Source organism: Erythrolamprus reginae, chromosome 2 (genome assembly GCF_031021105.1).
Source record: "Erythrolamprus reginae isolate rEryReg1 chromosome 2, rEryReg1.hap1, whole genome shotgun sequence".
Lineage (NCBI taxonomy): Eukaryota > Metazoa > Chordata > Lepidosauria > Squamata > Dipsadidae > Erythrolamprus > Erythrolamprus reginae.
The window spans coordinates 206,352,035-206,367,919 of NC_091951.1; the positions used below are offsets into that span (position 1 = coordinate 206,352,035).

The 15,885-nt window shown below is 37.2% G+C and overlaps 2 protein-coding genes across 3 annotated transcripts in view; both read right to left on the reverse strand.

The window, feature by feature from the left end:
• Nucleotides 1–2,425: 2,425 nt before the first annotated feature.
• Nucleotides 2,426–7,862, reverse strand: FDX2 (ferredoxin 2). The gene is made up of 5 exons (XM_070736135.1): nt 7,627–7,862; nt 6,649–6,688; nt 5,397–5,503; nt 4,278–4,365; nt 2,426–3,186 (listed from the first exon to the last, which is right to left on the reverse strand). The coding sequence occupies exons 1-5, from the start codon at nt 7,745–7,747 to the stop codon at nt 3,030–3,032; spliced, it is 513 nt and encodes a 170-aa protein (XP_070592236.1). The 5' UTR covers nt 7,748–7,862; the 3' UTR covers nt 2,426–3,029.
• A 4,655-nt stretch (nt 7,863–12,517) lies between these two features.
• The window catches only part of RAVER1 (ribonucleoprotein, PTB binding 1), a 32,016-nt gene continuing 28,648 nt past the window's right edge, over nt 12,518–15,885 (reverse strand). Inside the window, exons 13-15 of one of the 2 annotated variants that reach the window (XR_011558162.1) lie at nt 14,239–14,316; nt 13,586–14,128; nt 12,518–13,511 (exon numbers count right to left, since the gene is read on the reverse strand). Coding sequence is in view for 1 of the 2 variants with exons in the window: in XM_070741475.1 (XP_070597576.1) it covers nt 13,982–14,128; nt 14,239–14,316 (225 nt within the window). In the remaining variant the exon portion in view is untranslated. Of the gene's footprint in view, nt 14,129–14,238; nt 14,317–15,885 lie in introns of both variants that reach the window. The other variant, XM_070741475.1, reaches the window with a different exon arrangement.

Consider the following 15,885-nt stretch of genomic DNA (forward strand, 5'->3'; position numbering starts at 1 on the left):
CCTAACTAGCTGCTATCTTCCCAGCTCTTACCTTGCAGACTCTTTCATTGTTTCTCTCTGCGAATAATGTTTTCCAAGCCCTATGTCTTTGCAGGGTTTTTTCCATTGCTCTACTTGCTCCAAATGTCTTTCCAGGTGCTAATGATGTTCCCAGCTCTTACTGGTTTGCAAGCTTTCATTGTTAAGTCTCTCAGAATAAAAAAAAAATTAAGCCCTTATCCAGGAGATAAAATAATGTGCTGAAGCTGACCAGTCTAAGGACGTTAGTCAGATGAATACCTGGTAAGCAGATTATTTTCCCTATTTTCCTCCCCAAAAACTAAGGTGCGTCTTATACTCTGAAAAATACAGTAAATGCTGTGTTTCAGTCTAAGAACTTTGTCCCTTTTGTGAAACCAATACCATAGTTTGAGTCAGGGAAGGGACTACATATTCTGAGTTATATCAGCATGTTCTACAGAACCATGCCAGAATACCTGTCTATGAACTGAGGCTCAAGAGAAAGCGAGTCATGCAATAAGACAACCACCCCAAAATACAGTAATACTATTGTCAGATACAAATGTGTGTGGATATTTTTCCTCAATGGGTAAGTATAATGATTTGATTCATTTGTTTGTTTAGGTTCTCTTTATGTATTTTTAGGATTTCTGTAAAGAGATGACCTTTCAGATCATACTTATGCGGAAATACTGAAAATTCAACAGGTCACAAGCTTTCAAGCATCACTGTATACTCTTCATATTCACTTTCATATTAGCCTTTTTTTAGATATTTATGAACTTTTTAATTGCATAAAAGACCAATCTAAATACAGGTAGTCCTCGACATACAGCAGTTCACTTAGTGACCAAAGTTACAATGGCACTGAAAACAACTTATGACAATTTTTCGTACTTATGACCCTGGCAGCATCCCCATGGTCATGTGATTCACATTTGGATACTATAATGAATGCAATGTCCCAGAGTCATGCGATCCCCTTTTGTGACCATCAAACAAGCAAAGTGAATGGGAAAACCAGATTCATTTAACAACCATGTTACTAATTTAAGAATTGCAGTGATTAATTTAATAAAAAATTAAGTGGAGGGAAGAGTTGTAAAATAGGCAAAACACACTTAACAAATTTATTTATCAACTTAAACTTTGGGCTTGATTGTGGTTATAAGTTGAGGACCACCTGTATGATGATCTAGGAAGGTTCATAGATGGTGCGTAGAATGAAAAAAAATGGTTTTGCTGAAAATGTTACAGTGTCAGAAAGAGCTACAGTCCTGGTCACTAGATAAGAAATTTTTTGTTGCTAAGTGAGACATTTGCTAAGTGAATTTTGGCCCATTTTATGTCCTTTTGAGTCATAGTTGTTAAGTCAATCTCTGCAATAGTTTGGTAATTCAGTTCAGTGAACCTAGCTTGCCCATTGACTTTGCTTGTCAGAAAGTAGCAAAGGTGATCACGTGATCTCAGAACAGTGCAATATTAATGTGAATCAGTCCCCAAGCATTTGAATTCTGATTATGTGACCATGAGGATACGGCGATGGCTTTGTGAAAAACAATAGTGAGACACTTTTTTTTCCAGTGCTTTTGTAACTTTGGTCACTAAATGAACTGTTCAAAGGTTATGGGTGTTGTAACCAGCCTTTGGAGGAGCACAAGTTGCTCCAACCATTTTGACAGTATAAAACTTACCTGAATAACAGATTAAGCTTCTCCCAACGACTACTTAAATCAATAAAAGCAAATTCATCATTTATAATGCTGAGCCAATCTAGTGGTTGTAGGGATAAACTCTTTCCACTGCAATGAAAGTATCTAGACAATAATAATAAAGACACTATCTATATATAAACACACCCCCCCCTGAAAATGTGTTTTTTCTCTCTCTAAAAATGGAATAGCATGCTGCATGTCCTGTAACTATCAAATGACTCTACTCTGATAGCTGAAAATGCAAAAGATTCACCAGCCCAAATAATAAGTCATGGAGTAAAAGAATAAGCATAGTAAAGAAATAACCTGCAGACTAACTTTTACAGAGCCTTTGGAAAAGCTATTCAGATCCTGTAATGTGTCTATACCTACAAAATTCAGAATAGCACAGTAAAGGTATTGTCTGCGAAAGTCTATGGGAAGTAAAAGTTGAACTTTGAAGAAGCAGGACAGAAAGAATATTGACTCTTTTGAAGTTTGGTATTGAAAAAGTGTCCAAAAATCTGCTTCAGAGTTCTGTCTATAATGCTTTTAAGTGGCTGTGCAATTACAAGAACAAAAGATTTAACCAATTAAGAAATTGCACATAGTTGCTACAGTTGTGCTCCTGAACTCTTCAAACCCCTTTAGAAGGCTGAATCTAAAATGCTGTCCAGCCCCTACATTCCAAATTTATCTGTTCATGTGTATGGAAAATGAATTCAAAAACATTAGCAGAAGTCTCATCTTTGCTGGAATAAGCTTTTTTTTTTTTTTTGGTTATACAGATAACCAAATACCCAATGTACTGTTTGATGGTTAAATGCAGACAAGAAGTATAGATCCAAACAGTGCTGGGAAAACAAGAAAAAACAAATACTCTGTAAAAAGAATACAGAATGTGGTTACGGGAATTACATTTTTTCCCTTCTTCATGCAATTAACAATACATAAAACTTTGCATTTGTCTGCTAAAACACAGCCGCTACTGCATAGGGCCATATTGATTCTCCATGAAACATTTTAGTTTTCTCCAGGATGTGAGAATCTGTTAGGCATGGAACTACCCTTCTCTCTTCCCTCTGTGCCATGAATGAGGCTAAGCTTAATCCATCTTTGGATTTCTAAAGAAGGTATAAGCAGATGAGATAGTTCCAAATGTTTGAGTCTCATTCATTTTGCTCGGTTCCTTCCATAGCCCCATCTTCTTCTTCTTTCAGCCATTTCCTCCTTTTTCTTTAAATGTTTCCAGCTTTGGCCACAATCCCACTGTGCTCTCTGCAGCCGTTATCATCTTAACGATAGAGACAGATCTAGCCATGGAGTCTGTAGTTCTCAGTGAGGTTTGGGAACATGCCCATCGACATAAAAGTTCCTGGTGATTTTGGGAAGGGTAAACTCTGCCCCTTCCAGTTCTTTGCTAAGGACAATTTGACAGCTCAGTCGAGAGTTCTCCTGAAGTAGTGGTGCCATATCCAACATATCCTCCTCCCTAGGTGGAGAAGAATGCCAGGAGTTATTTATAATAGCAATTAACATCCTGACTTTGCACTTACAACATTCATGGCAGATAACTACTTTAAAACCTGAAAAAGAAAAATGAAAAAGAAAAGCAAGATCATCTAAATAAGAATAACATTAAGGCATGTCCTGTCAAGATTGGCTGTTTCCTACAGCTGAGAGAGGCTGGCTTGCATCTGAACTAAGACTAGAACTCATGATCTCCCAATCTCTAGTCTGGTGTCTTAGCCACCTCACCAAACTGACTTTCTCTGTATAAATACAGAATATACAAGTTTTAAATACTTATTCCAATTCATACAGCATTACAGACTTTACAAATGCTTTTTGTCTTTCGTGAAAAAAATAATAATTTCCTTACACAACAAACGTTTTCTAGTAAATGCAGCAACTTTGGGAGATTCTAACTCTCATTCTACAGTTATTGAAATTCATTTTTTTCCTCAATCTATCTCAGTCTGCCATTATGACAAAGTGAAAACAGAAGTTTAGATATGTCGGTAAATTTAAAAATAAAAAACTGAAATATCACATTAGTATAAGTAAGTAAGTAAGTAAGTAAGTAAGTAAGTAAGTAAGTAAGTAAGTAAGTAAGTAAGTAAGTAAGTAAGTAAGTAAGTGGTATCAAACTCAAAGCCCGTGGGCAGCATTTGGCCCACAGGGTGCTTAGATCTAGCCCATGGGGTCGCCCTGGAAACAGTAAAGGACCATCCCACGGTGCCTCTGCCAGCAAAAATGGACCTCCTTTTTTGCTGGCAGAGAGTTGTGGGAGGCCATCCCAGCTAAAAATGGAGGTCACAAGGGCCAAGCTCTTTTTTTATTGGCAGAGGATTGCAGGAGGCTGTTGCAGCTGAAAATGAACCTTGGAAGCCCATTTTCACTGGCAGAGTGATCGGGCCATCACATGCAACCTGGATACAAGTGACGTCAAGCTGGCCATGCCCACCTTGTGCATGCCCACCCTGGCCCCCAAGGTCAAACATAACCCCAAATCGAGTTTGACACCTCTGGTCTAAATGTCAGCTACAGTGTCTATAAGAAGAAAGCCAAAGTAACCCTTACCGTTCATCGGGCATGGGAAGTTTATCCACAAAATCATGGCTTACATAAACATGACAGGTGGAGCAAGCTAAGGAAGCTTCACAAGCACCTGGAAAGTAAAAGATAGATTGATTTAGTCCAGCTTCCCAGATCTCAAATGATTCTTCTGCCAAGCAGCAGCATAACAGAAAACAATTGTCTGGATTTAAATCTGTGTCAAAGAATTTCTCTCCCCCCCTCCCCCCTAGCATATACAACAGGCAGATCTTCCTAACCTTTTTCTTCCTGGAGATGAAAAGGGTTTTATTTTGTTTTTTAAATAAAGGCAGAAGTTAGTTACTAGTGCTAGATTACATAAAGAAGCAGCATTGTCTCTAGGCCATGATTAAATGTTGGAATCTATTAAAAAAAACCTGGACAAGGTTGGCAAGCAGAAGGCAACCTCAGAACAGGTAAACAAATCTACCAGAAAATTAGGAATGTGGGGAAGGTGTGAAAGGGATGGTATTGCTACTTAATTTTTTTTACTGTCTCTGTAAAGCCCAGTACTTGTAAGTTTATACAAGCTGAAAGTTTTTTGCTGCAGAGTTTAACATATTTTTCTATGAGAGATCTTTTAAAGTTACAATCTGTGATAGGACAGCTTTAACTTTAAACTTCTTTCAAACTGACTATTATTTAGAAAGATTGCTTCTATGCTGCTATAAGGTTGCAATTGTAGAACCTTCAATTTGGAGACAGTATGTTATATACTAATTGCAAAAACCTATGAGGCAGAGCTATTGCAAGACTCTAAAGACATGGTTGCCTAGGGCCACGGGTAGAACCTATCTTTTCGCTTTGTTAATGGTTATTTTATACTGCTCAGTTGTGTGTGTTTTTAACTTTATATTTACTTATTTATTACATTTGTATGCCGCCCCTCTCCATATTGTATATTTTATTTGGTTTATTTATATTAGAGTAAGCCACCCAGAGTCACTTATGAGATGGGCAGATGTATAAATCAAATAAATTGCATTCATATCCTGCTTGTGTGGGTTTCCCAGAGCATGTGACTCAATGTTGGAAACAGGATGCTGGCCTAAACTGATCATTGCTCTGATCCAGGAGAGCATTATACAGATATTTATGACATACCTTCTAGTTCAATGCCATTTCTTTGAGCCAAGCGCAGCACATCATCCCCAACTTTGCCTTGCACTGGGATTTTTTGCCCACAACGATCTATGAACACTATATTGACTCTGAGACAGAAGAAACAATATGGAAATGCTCTCAGTTCAGGGCCATTCAGTATATATCATATGCTCAAATGCTACAAGCACAACTGAATGTTTTCTGGCAATTTCTGTTTTTATGTAGAATTGTAAACAAACATCTACAATAGTCTTGCCTATCCTTGTTCACTTTATGCTGGATGAGAATTTTGAATGCTACCATCCTAACACATAGGTGGAAGCTATGCTGAAGGTTGATCTAATATCAGATATAGATTTTTGATCTGAAATAAAAACCAGAAATGATAAAAGTACTTTGAGTAATATGCTAAGACTGATTACTTTTAGCTCTAGTATGAAGCACTACCCTGGCTCAATCTATGATTAAGACAAACAACCAAAATTTTCATCCTAGTTTGACTTAGGTTAGTATGCAAGTTTATAAGGCCAAGTTAAAGCCACTAATTCAAATAAATCTTCCTAGAGAAAACAAAGAATAGGCTGAGCTATAGAGTCAAACTGGGCAACTACCACATTACAAAAATGCCTTTTTTTAAAAGAAAACTGCACTGCCAGCTTAACTTCAGAACATTAAAATGACATTAATTTGGGAAGCAATTTGGAGGCAAGCAGAGCTCTGGGAAAGCAATCAAAAATAACTCCCTAGAAAGAAACTATATTCATAGAATGTCTTTGTTCATTAAAAACCCAAAATGTAGTCGACTCATTACCTCAGTGTAAAGTTGTACTTTAATGGCCTCATTGATTTCACTACGCACATATGTTATACTTATGTATTAAACCTAGATATTATACAAAGCGTATACTTAATTGCAATATTCAACCACACCTGTATATTTTCATTTGCAAAAGTCAATACTGAGGAACTCTAACTCTCAAGCCTATTTTTGCTGCCACTGTCGGCATTAATCCAATTATTCTTCAATGTAATGTATTCTGGTCTCTACTCCAAATATACCTCTACTACCCCTACTAAGTTTAACTTTTCTGAACTTACTGTCTATATCAGCGAGACTCAGAAGGGATAGCTATATGAAGTTATGTGTGTCTTTTAATACCAAGCTAAATGTCAAAAAATTGGAGTAGTAACAAAATGTGCCAGCTTCAGTTGAATCACTTCTAGTTTCATGCGTCTTCATCCTAATACTCACACTTCTGCTGTGCAGTTCTTAACTTCAGTTTGAAAAGCCACTAGAAAAACAATGACAAAATGCCATTATTAATTAGGAAAGTACAAATCCTTTCAGGAATTTTGCAGCCAGATTTTGGTATTATATACTGGATTCACCTCTTTATTATAAGCTTCTAAGTCAAGTATAAGGCTTTAATAGAAACAAATATGTTTACTATTTGCATTATTTTGTGTATACCATGGCATAAAATAGTATTTATTTTATAAAGTATTTATTTGCAACATAAAATACAGAAATACTTGCAACATTTGAACCAGAACTCCACCCCCACCACTATTTATAAGGAAAAAAATGGCAGTTGCAAACAAACCATACTCAGAGCAGCAGAAGCCAATAACTTCAGCTTGAAGATGGCGAATGTGATTTCGCCCAAAAGTCGCAAAGGCACTCAAAATATTACATGGAAAAAAAACAGAACTCCCAACAATCTATACACACACACACACACACACACACACACACAAAATTTATATTATAATTTATAAAATAATTTAATAATATTATATATATTATTATTATATTATTTATTATTTTTAATAATATTTTAATATTATTAAACACACACGCACACACAATTTAATGTATATGCCCCCCAACTGCCTAGGGACTCTGGGCGACATACAATAAAGGGAATCGGGGCGGGGGCAAAGTAGAAATGATACAGATTAACAGTTGTTTATATTTTCGAACGGAAGAAAAGGTAAAGCAAATCACAACCAAATGGAGCCATCAAACATTTGGAAGAGAAGGCTGGAGCAGCGGGAAAAGAAAGGGTTATCATCACGCTCCTCTTCTCGATTCGGTGGGTGACCGAATCCTCTACAAAACACAAAAGGAGGAGAAAAGGGACGTCTGGAGGAGAAACCTCTTCTTCCTCCCCTCCTCTCTTCTTAAAGGCCAGGGAAAAACACTTCCAGTTGCAGCCGCCAATCCCACCTGTGGTACGAAAGCCCCGAAACTGAAATCGCCCGGCAGTTCCCAGGAGCAACTGGAGGCGCCGCCACCCCAAGCCCAGGGTCACACTCACGCCGCCACCAGCAGCCCAGGAGGCCGCCATTGCGCGATCCACGTGACTGCATGGGGGGGTCAGAGGTCGGTTGCTAGGGTGACAAAACGCAGGGGGAGGAGCAAGGAAGTGCTGCTGTGTTTCCCTTGGAAGGGAATAGGGTTTGTAAGGAATCTGTTCCCGCAGCAGATTTAATGGGGTCACCGAATTAATTTTCTGAGTTTATATTCCATGAATTGCTAACAAGTTCTCATTCGGCTTCCGGATCAGGAAGAACACCTCCAAAATTAGCTAAAATACACATATTGCATTCTTGTTGTATGCAGATATACTGTATATACATATTGGACTTAGAGAAGCCCTGAACGCTGTGATTACTGATCTGAATAGGAACTTTTGAAATCAACTATAGTAAAATTAAGGTCATTGTATTTGCAAAAAGACTTAAATTGCATATCTGGAAGATGAGGCCAGAACGTTGAACATTTCCAATCTTTTAAATATTTATTTTTATGTATTTGTCAAACAATTATAGGATGGTAATTTGTACAAATAAAACATTAGATAAGTAATGGTAAAAACTAATGATAGAAGACAATAAAATACAGTAGTAGGACAGGGACGAATATCCAGGCATGGTTTTTTGCAGCTCTACTAAACACTGCACATTCAAACTATGTCATTCAATATACTAAAAATAAAAGTAGCAATTCAATCTTTTTATTTATCCAGAGGAGCATAGCATATTCCAGCAGCACTGAAGTTAAATTTAGCTAAAGCAGTGCTTGTCAACCTGAGGATCGGGACCTTTTGGGGGGTTGAATGACCATTTCACAGGGGTCGCCTAAAACCATGGGAAGACAAATTTACACATGATGTTAGGAACTAAAGCTTCTATTCTGGCACCTTGGAACAGATTTTTACAATCTGTTTTTCTTAAGAACTTTGTGTAGCCAAATCCCTTTTTAAAGCAGTGAGATACTGTATTTGTATAGTATAATTGTCCCCACACTCAGAAGTACATTTTTAGCATGGGACAATGCACTTTCCACAGCAGCTTTGGAGAGCTGGTAAAAAAAAATTCCTAAAATTGTGTCCCTATAGACAAGGAGCTACAGTATGTCATAGTATATTGTATCTCTTATAAGAACTCAAGGACTCACTTATATAACATCTCACCTGATGAAATATCTGGGGAATACTGATTTTTATATGTACAATTGATGTTTTCAGATCACTAAGATATAGTTTCTCTGAATGTTATACATTTTGTTAAACTGTCTGCAAAATTAGGCAGACACTGGCCGCCCACTGATAATCCACCAATTGTAATATACGGTATTGTCTTTTTTTCATTATTTTTAATGCTAATCTGTGACTGTAATAAATATATCTAAATACCACCATAGACTTAAGTGCCAATGCAAATGTTTAATCTAGCTAATATAATGTATATTTTGAATATAGTTTGAGTATATTTGTGTGGATGAAGAGATCCTGAAATAAAAATGAGCTACAATATGATCACTGGATTTTGTGGGTTGGAAGTATGGAGTATGGATGAACATGTTTGCAGGTTGTCCCTAAGAGTGGTGTCATGGAGTGGGTTTGAGTTTGTATCTTCAGGCCTGTTGTGGTTAGCTCTGGCCCAGCTCCTGCCCCAAGGAATGTGGAGGTGGAGGTGGGGGGAGACATCCACATGCCGCTGGCCTGTTTTGCTCCCAGTAGAATCTGCCGACGGTCTCCTCTGACCAAGGAAGCGTGAGTGACAGGGAAGAGGGGAGTTTGGCAGGCAGCCCAGGAGGAGATCAGTCATCTGTATCATCCCTGGATTCTAAACAAGAATTAATGACACATCCACGCATGCATAGAGTGATGCATAGGAGACAACAACTGAAGGATTATTACAAAAGAAAATGAGGCCACCTGTGGTTGGGTGGGGCTGCTGTAATTAGTGCTACAAATAAAAGTGCAGCCTGGTGTTTTAGCCTCATGGCAGTTTATCTGACTCATTGTTTTGTCAAGATCGTGGTTTTTGCTCTTCAGGATTGTGTGTGGACTCTCTGGACTTTAGAATTGGACTAAATTTCCCAGTTATTGGGTGAGCAATTGGACTGCATTTAACCTGTGCCTTGTGTGTACCAGAAAATCCCTTTGACATTTAAAAAGGGAGCTGTTTCTGTTTTTCTGTTTATAAAAACTTTGGGGTTTTTCCTTTTATCGTGTGGTGTCTTCCTGGACTAATTACCCTGTAATTATGGGCGGTTGAGACACACCGGCAGAACAAGGCCCATATTTACAAAATATTTAGATTATTGAAAAAGTCTTAGTTTGCTAGTAGTCTAGATTTTTGTATGAATCCGTTATATGTTTTCTTTCCCAGCTTTCTATCAACTGATTAATAGAGATATTTTTGGAAAATGAAGGTGCATCAATTTGGAGTTCCTTCTGGCTGAAATGATGACTGTGAAATGAAAACTCCAGGGAAAGCAATGTGAGGCCATGGCTGTGAACGTTTTGAAAATTCTATTCCATGTTGGAAAAAAGAAAGTACCTGTCCAGCAGTTTTACAATACTTGCTTCATTATATCATAACTTCTACATTTTCTATCAATACAATTTTTTTGGAAGAAAAAAATAGTTAATTACTGGTTTGGGTTAACCCATGTTTGTAAGATACTCTTTCAATAGCCAAGATGGTAACTGCATTGAAATGGCAAATGAATCAGGTTAAGTCCAAGAACATTCAACCTGAATTCAATACTTTAGTTGCTCACAGGTAATATTCTAACCAGAACAAACTCTTGTCACCTCAGCCTAATGGATTTTTCCTGGAGGATTTCAGGGACTATCTGAATTTTCTTTCTGTTTCCTATCCGTCTCTGGTCTATGTTGCTTCTTCTTTTACCCGTTTCTAGAATGTGTTCCTTCATTCTTGGAAAACTATTGCCTTGTTATAATTTTTGTACTAGCTCCTCCTTTATGGTCCTCATCACTCAAAAAATGAGGCCCTATGAGAAAAATAGGCAGTGGCAGGAGGTATCATTATGGATTTTCACAAATTATAGTCAATGTAACCAAACAGAGCTGGCTGCCAAAAACCAGATTTTCTGGAACCTAGCAAGCAGCAAGAATGGCAAATGGGGGAAGGGCAGCTAGGATTTCAACGTGAGAAAATGAGTTTTATTAAGGGGCATTCTTGGAGAATAAAAAAATATTGACCTCTGGAATTCAGAAGAAAATCTAACTACTATAATGAGAATTCAGCTTGAGAATTATATTTAAACTATTAATATACTAAAAATGTAAAAAGTCTTAGTTAATATCCCTGGCATTTGGGATTTAAAATCAGTAGATAGTGAAGAGTTGAAATAAACCCTCCTCCCAAAAATGAAGTGATTACTGACAAAACAAGTTTTTATTAAAGCCACAATTCTATTTCATTGGTAACCGATAGATGTAAAATTATAGGTCATTCAACATTAGGAAAAAAGACATCTGGCCCTCTTTTCTGGGGAGAGTCGGCAGTAAGAATAAAAAAAAGGATGAATCAGTAGAAACTGCTAAAATTTTGCACTCTCTTCAGTGTGTGGGTGCCATCTAATGTTCAGTTGAACAAAATGACATGTATGAAACTACACCTATTTTAAAAGGACAAGAAAAGTCAGACATGGCTAGAGACTCAATCAGTAGAAATCACCCAAGGCATTGTCACTAGGATTTTTGTTATGTAGAGGGCAAAAAAGAATCAGATGTATCTGATAAAATGAGCTTAGTTCACAAGTTCTTATGCCTTATAATAAAATTTACTTGTTGATAAAGATGGTCTGAGTCTCCGGAGAGGGGCGGCATACAAATCTAATTTAATAATAATAATAATAATAATAATAATAATAATAATAATAATAATAATAGTCCGCCTGTTGATTTTCCTATGGTAGATTATTAACGATTTTCCTCTTACAAAGTTTACATAGGAAGGGAGTGGTGTCAGACAACATATTTTCTAGGATATATTCAATTCAGTGCAGGAAGGAAATGCCAAGGTATCTTGCTTCCTGCAGCTTAAGGTTTGATGCTGGGTGGAGGTGGGGAAGAAGGGATTGAGCTAGTGGCCAGGGAAATGTTGGGTAATGCTGAAAATGCAGGTCATATAGCTAGAGCAGTGCAGCAACCTGGCAATGCTGAAGCAACCACGATTCCCCCCAATGTCTCTGCCTTGAGAGAAAGAAATCTCGGCATTCTGTAAATTAGCTTATTTGAGATGCCTTGGTTGAAAATGTTTTGCTTTATGATGTAATATTTCGCCCAGTTGAAGGTTACAGACAAGAGTGTTTTATTAACATATGGATTAACTCAAAAGATACCCCAACAACAACAAATAGTAGTTACTGGTCAGAATTATGAAATAGCAATAGCATTTAGACTTATATACTACTTCACAGTATATATACCACTTCACAGCCCTCTCTAAGCAGTTTACAGAGAGTAAGGAAATTGCCCCCATCAATCTGGTTCCTCATTTTACAGACCTTGGAAGGATAGAAGGTTGAGTCAATGTTGAATTTCCATATTTGCAAGGGAAACAAAAGACCTCCTCCAGTGATATTTTATGTTCTTTTCAACCTCTGTGGTATAAAAAGCGTCAACATTTCCTTTTTGATGTGTGTGTGTGTGTACAAAAAAGATGACACTATTCATATGGAGTATTTTTCATGTAAGGTAGTTCTAGATCTTGATACCCATATAAGACACAAGTATCTTTCAACCAAGCATTAGTTTGCAGCACATTCTCAATGAATAATGCAAAAGATGGTGGAGTTTGATATAAATATAGCTTTACTTTTAGAAAGTTGGTATCCAGCTGTTGATGGATTTCAAATCCAGCGACAAATACAGCAAACCAGCAAGTATCTATAGTAGAAATATTGTACCATGTTTATGAAACAGAAATAGTTCATGATATCAAAGCAGAACTCTAAATCCCCTGGGGAGAAGGCCACAGACTCCCACTCTCTCAAAATGAACCCTCTAGGTCTCTTCTGAGAATGGACAATATTGCCTATCCTGAATCTAAACTGGCTTAACAATCTGACTAACTTTATTTATTTACAGTTTAAACCTGGATCTTGCCCAAACCACTCTGGTTGGAGGAGGTTATGCTTTCTATTTATCCTCCCTTAACACAGCATAAAGATTCCAATTGTCAATTCAGTAATTGGATAGTTCTGCCCAACCGCAGGCACCATATAAAAGCTGGATTCTATCAAAAAGTCAGATGTGTCACTAAGGAAGGTAACTGCAAGAAAATAAGCCACTCTAGAAAGCAATGTGCCCAAAGATTGTCCCAGCCACAAAAGTTTGGTTTAAAAGATATCAGATCACAAGATTAGCATGGAGACAATGGTCAAAATAGAAGAAAAACACTCAGAGGAAAATGGTTTGTATTGCAAAAAGAAATTGGTCTCTTCTAGACTAAAAACTACTATACCTAAGAGGACAGAAATTTTTAAAAAAGTATTATTCAGTGTCACTAAACTATTATTAAAAAGAAGCAACTAAAAGCCTAATTTCTTTTCTAAAAAAAAAGGAAATTTACAAATATTTACAAATCAAAATAAACATATACTTTAAAAAGAAACGAATGAAAAAAAGAGAAAGTGAAGACTCAGTTCAACCTAAATATTCCAGGAGTGTGATTGTGATAATCTGCAGTTATTTGGAACTCTGTTTGCCAGTGGACACATGGAATCACCACAAGCTTCCTCATCACCATTCACTCTGCTGTACTGTGAAACACCTAGAGGACACATGCCTTTGTTAGGATTCTTAGGGCAGGAACCTGTATCTCTTTAGAAGGCATGGCTCTTAGAGGAAGAAGACTCATGCCTTTGTTAGGATTCTTAGGGCAGGAACCTGTATCTCTTTAGAAGGCATGGCTCTTAGAGGAAGAAGACTCTAATCTGAATTGCAGAGAAAGGAGCAATGTGGGAAAAACCCAATTTGTTTGATTGTGGTCCAGCTGACTAGAGCTTGGCAAAGCTTCTCATGATTGTTCATGTAGCTTCACCTGGGAAAAAGTAATGCTCTCTGGGAGCAAACATCCAAGGCCCATTTTGAATGTCCATAATAAGACTGCAGCTGGTCTTGAAGCATAAAGTTATGGGGGGGGTTTACACACACAAGCATTTAAAAAAAACACTAAAATAAAACAATAAAAAGATTTTTACAAACAATATACACGTTGGGACTAGGGAGGATGAGAGTGCTCCCCTAAAAAATGGATTAAAATATCCTCTTTCGCTTTAAATAGGAGTCTGCGTAGTGCCCTCCCAGGCCCTGAGAATGCTGGCCAATATAGCTGCCTTCTGGACTAGGCTCTGGAGAGGGTAGCAGGCGAGAAAAGGCTCGCTTCTGGCCTCCTATGGGAGTCTGCAAAAGAAGGACAAACAAAGTAAGCAAGGAGAGAAGCAGGGCATGGAAATGGCAAGTTCAGGAGAACCTCCAAGTTTCAGAATTCCTTTTGGATTGAATCATCTCACCTTTATGTAGCCACTGTGGGAAGATCTAGTTGGTCCAAAGATATTCTCTCCTGTGCCCATTGGTGGCATCCCAACAGCCTGAAAGATAAGGAAAGAATCAAACCATTATTCAATTTAATTAAAAGGTTTTTGACAACACTGCTCAGGTATACTATATATAAATTAGAGAACATAGGTGCTATTGGAGAATGCCCCCTGAAGAAATCCTGGAGGCACACAAAAATTAGCAAAGAGGAGGAGTGGCAAACACTCTGGACTAGGAATTATAAATTGACTATTGCCACTTCCTATAAAGAAAACTTGATCAAAATGTATTACCGATGGCATATTACCCCAATCAAGCTAACTAAATCAAACAACAAACTCTCTCCAAATTGCTGGAAATGCCAACGAGAATTGGGCACCTACTTCCACTTATGGTGGCAATGTACCAAAGCAAACTTATTTTGGAATAAGATCGGAATTTGGATCGATGAAATGTTAAATTTAACACTTGACAAAACTCCTGAATGCTTTTTATTGGGCATAACCAGACAAAATCTATCGAAATCCCAAGTACACCTAATCATTCATATAGTAACCGCAGCAAGACTTTCATATGCGCAGTGGTGGAAGAACGAAGAAGTACCCCCAAATGAAGTAATAATTAAAAAAATATTATACTGTGCAGAAATGTCAAAATTGACTTCACAAGTTAGAAATGAATCCTCGGCTACGTTCAACGAGTGTTGGGACCCTTTTTATAACTGGCTAGGAAGCAAAAGCGAGAACAATAGGCTATAAGATTGTGATTTTTGACTCCACTTCGAACTGACACAAATCTGGTATAAATCATTTTATTATCTCATAAAATAACACGAGATGTTATATATATTTAGATATGTAGATTTATGATTATCTGTTAACTTCTCCGCAATGTGTTTATTTCAACTCCGGCATTGAACTCTTCTGATACAATCCTCGAAACATGGTAATGAGCATATACAATTTGACCTAATTTTCGTTCTCAATACAACTCCCCCGTTTACTCGCCGACACTTTTACTTGTTTTGTCTATAGGTGTTTCTTTTGTTTCTCTTTTTTTTTCCCCCTTTTTTCTGTACTGTTTGTCCTTATGTTTCGAATTGTATCTTATGTTGTATTATATGATGTAAATGTTTTCATTTTAATAATAAAACAATTTAAAAAAAAAAAAATTAGCAAATGTATAGTTTGGATTCCAGCTATCGCAACAAACTCAGAATAGTCTGCAAAACTTTTCATTTCATTAAACAAATCTGAACATCAAATATTCCACTGTGAATACAAGAACTATATTATTTATTATTTATTTATTAATTGGACTTGTATGCCGCCCCTCTCCGTGGACTTTGGGCGGCTAACAACATTATTGGTTCTATTGGAAAATGTTTTTGTAAGATATCATGTCTCGCTGCCCAGATATAAACACAAAAACAAGCAAGCTGTTATCAAACCAGGCAACTGGTGGCCAAAAACTGTGCTGTCTAGAGAAACACTGCATAATGTCATAGAAGACAGAAATTCTGGGGTGGTGATTCTGATGTTTTGAAGTAACCTTGGAGCAATATGCAAACAACTGCAATATGATATTGAAAGTTAGTCAAAGTTAATTTATATACAAACTTC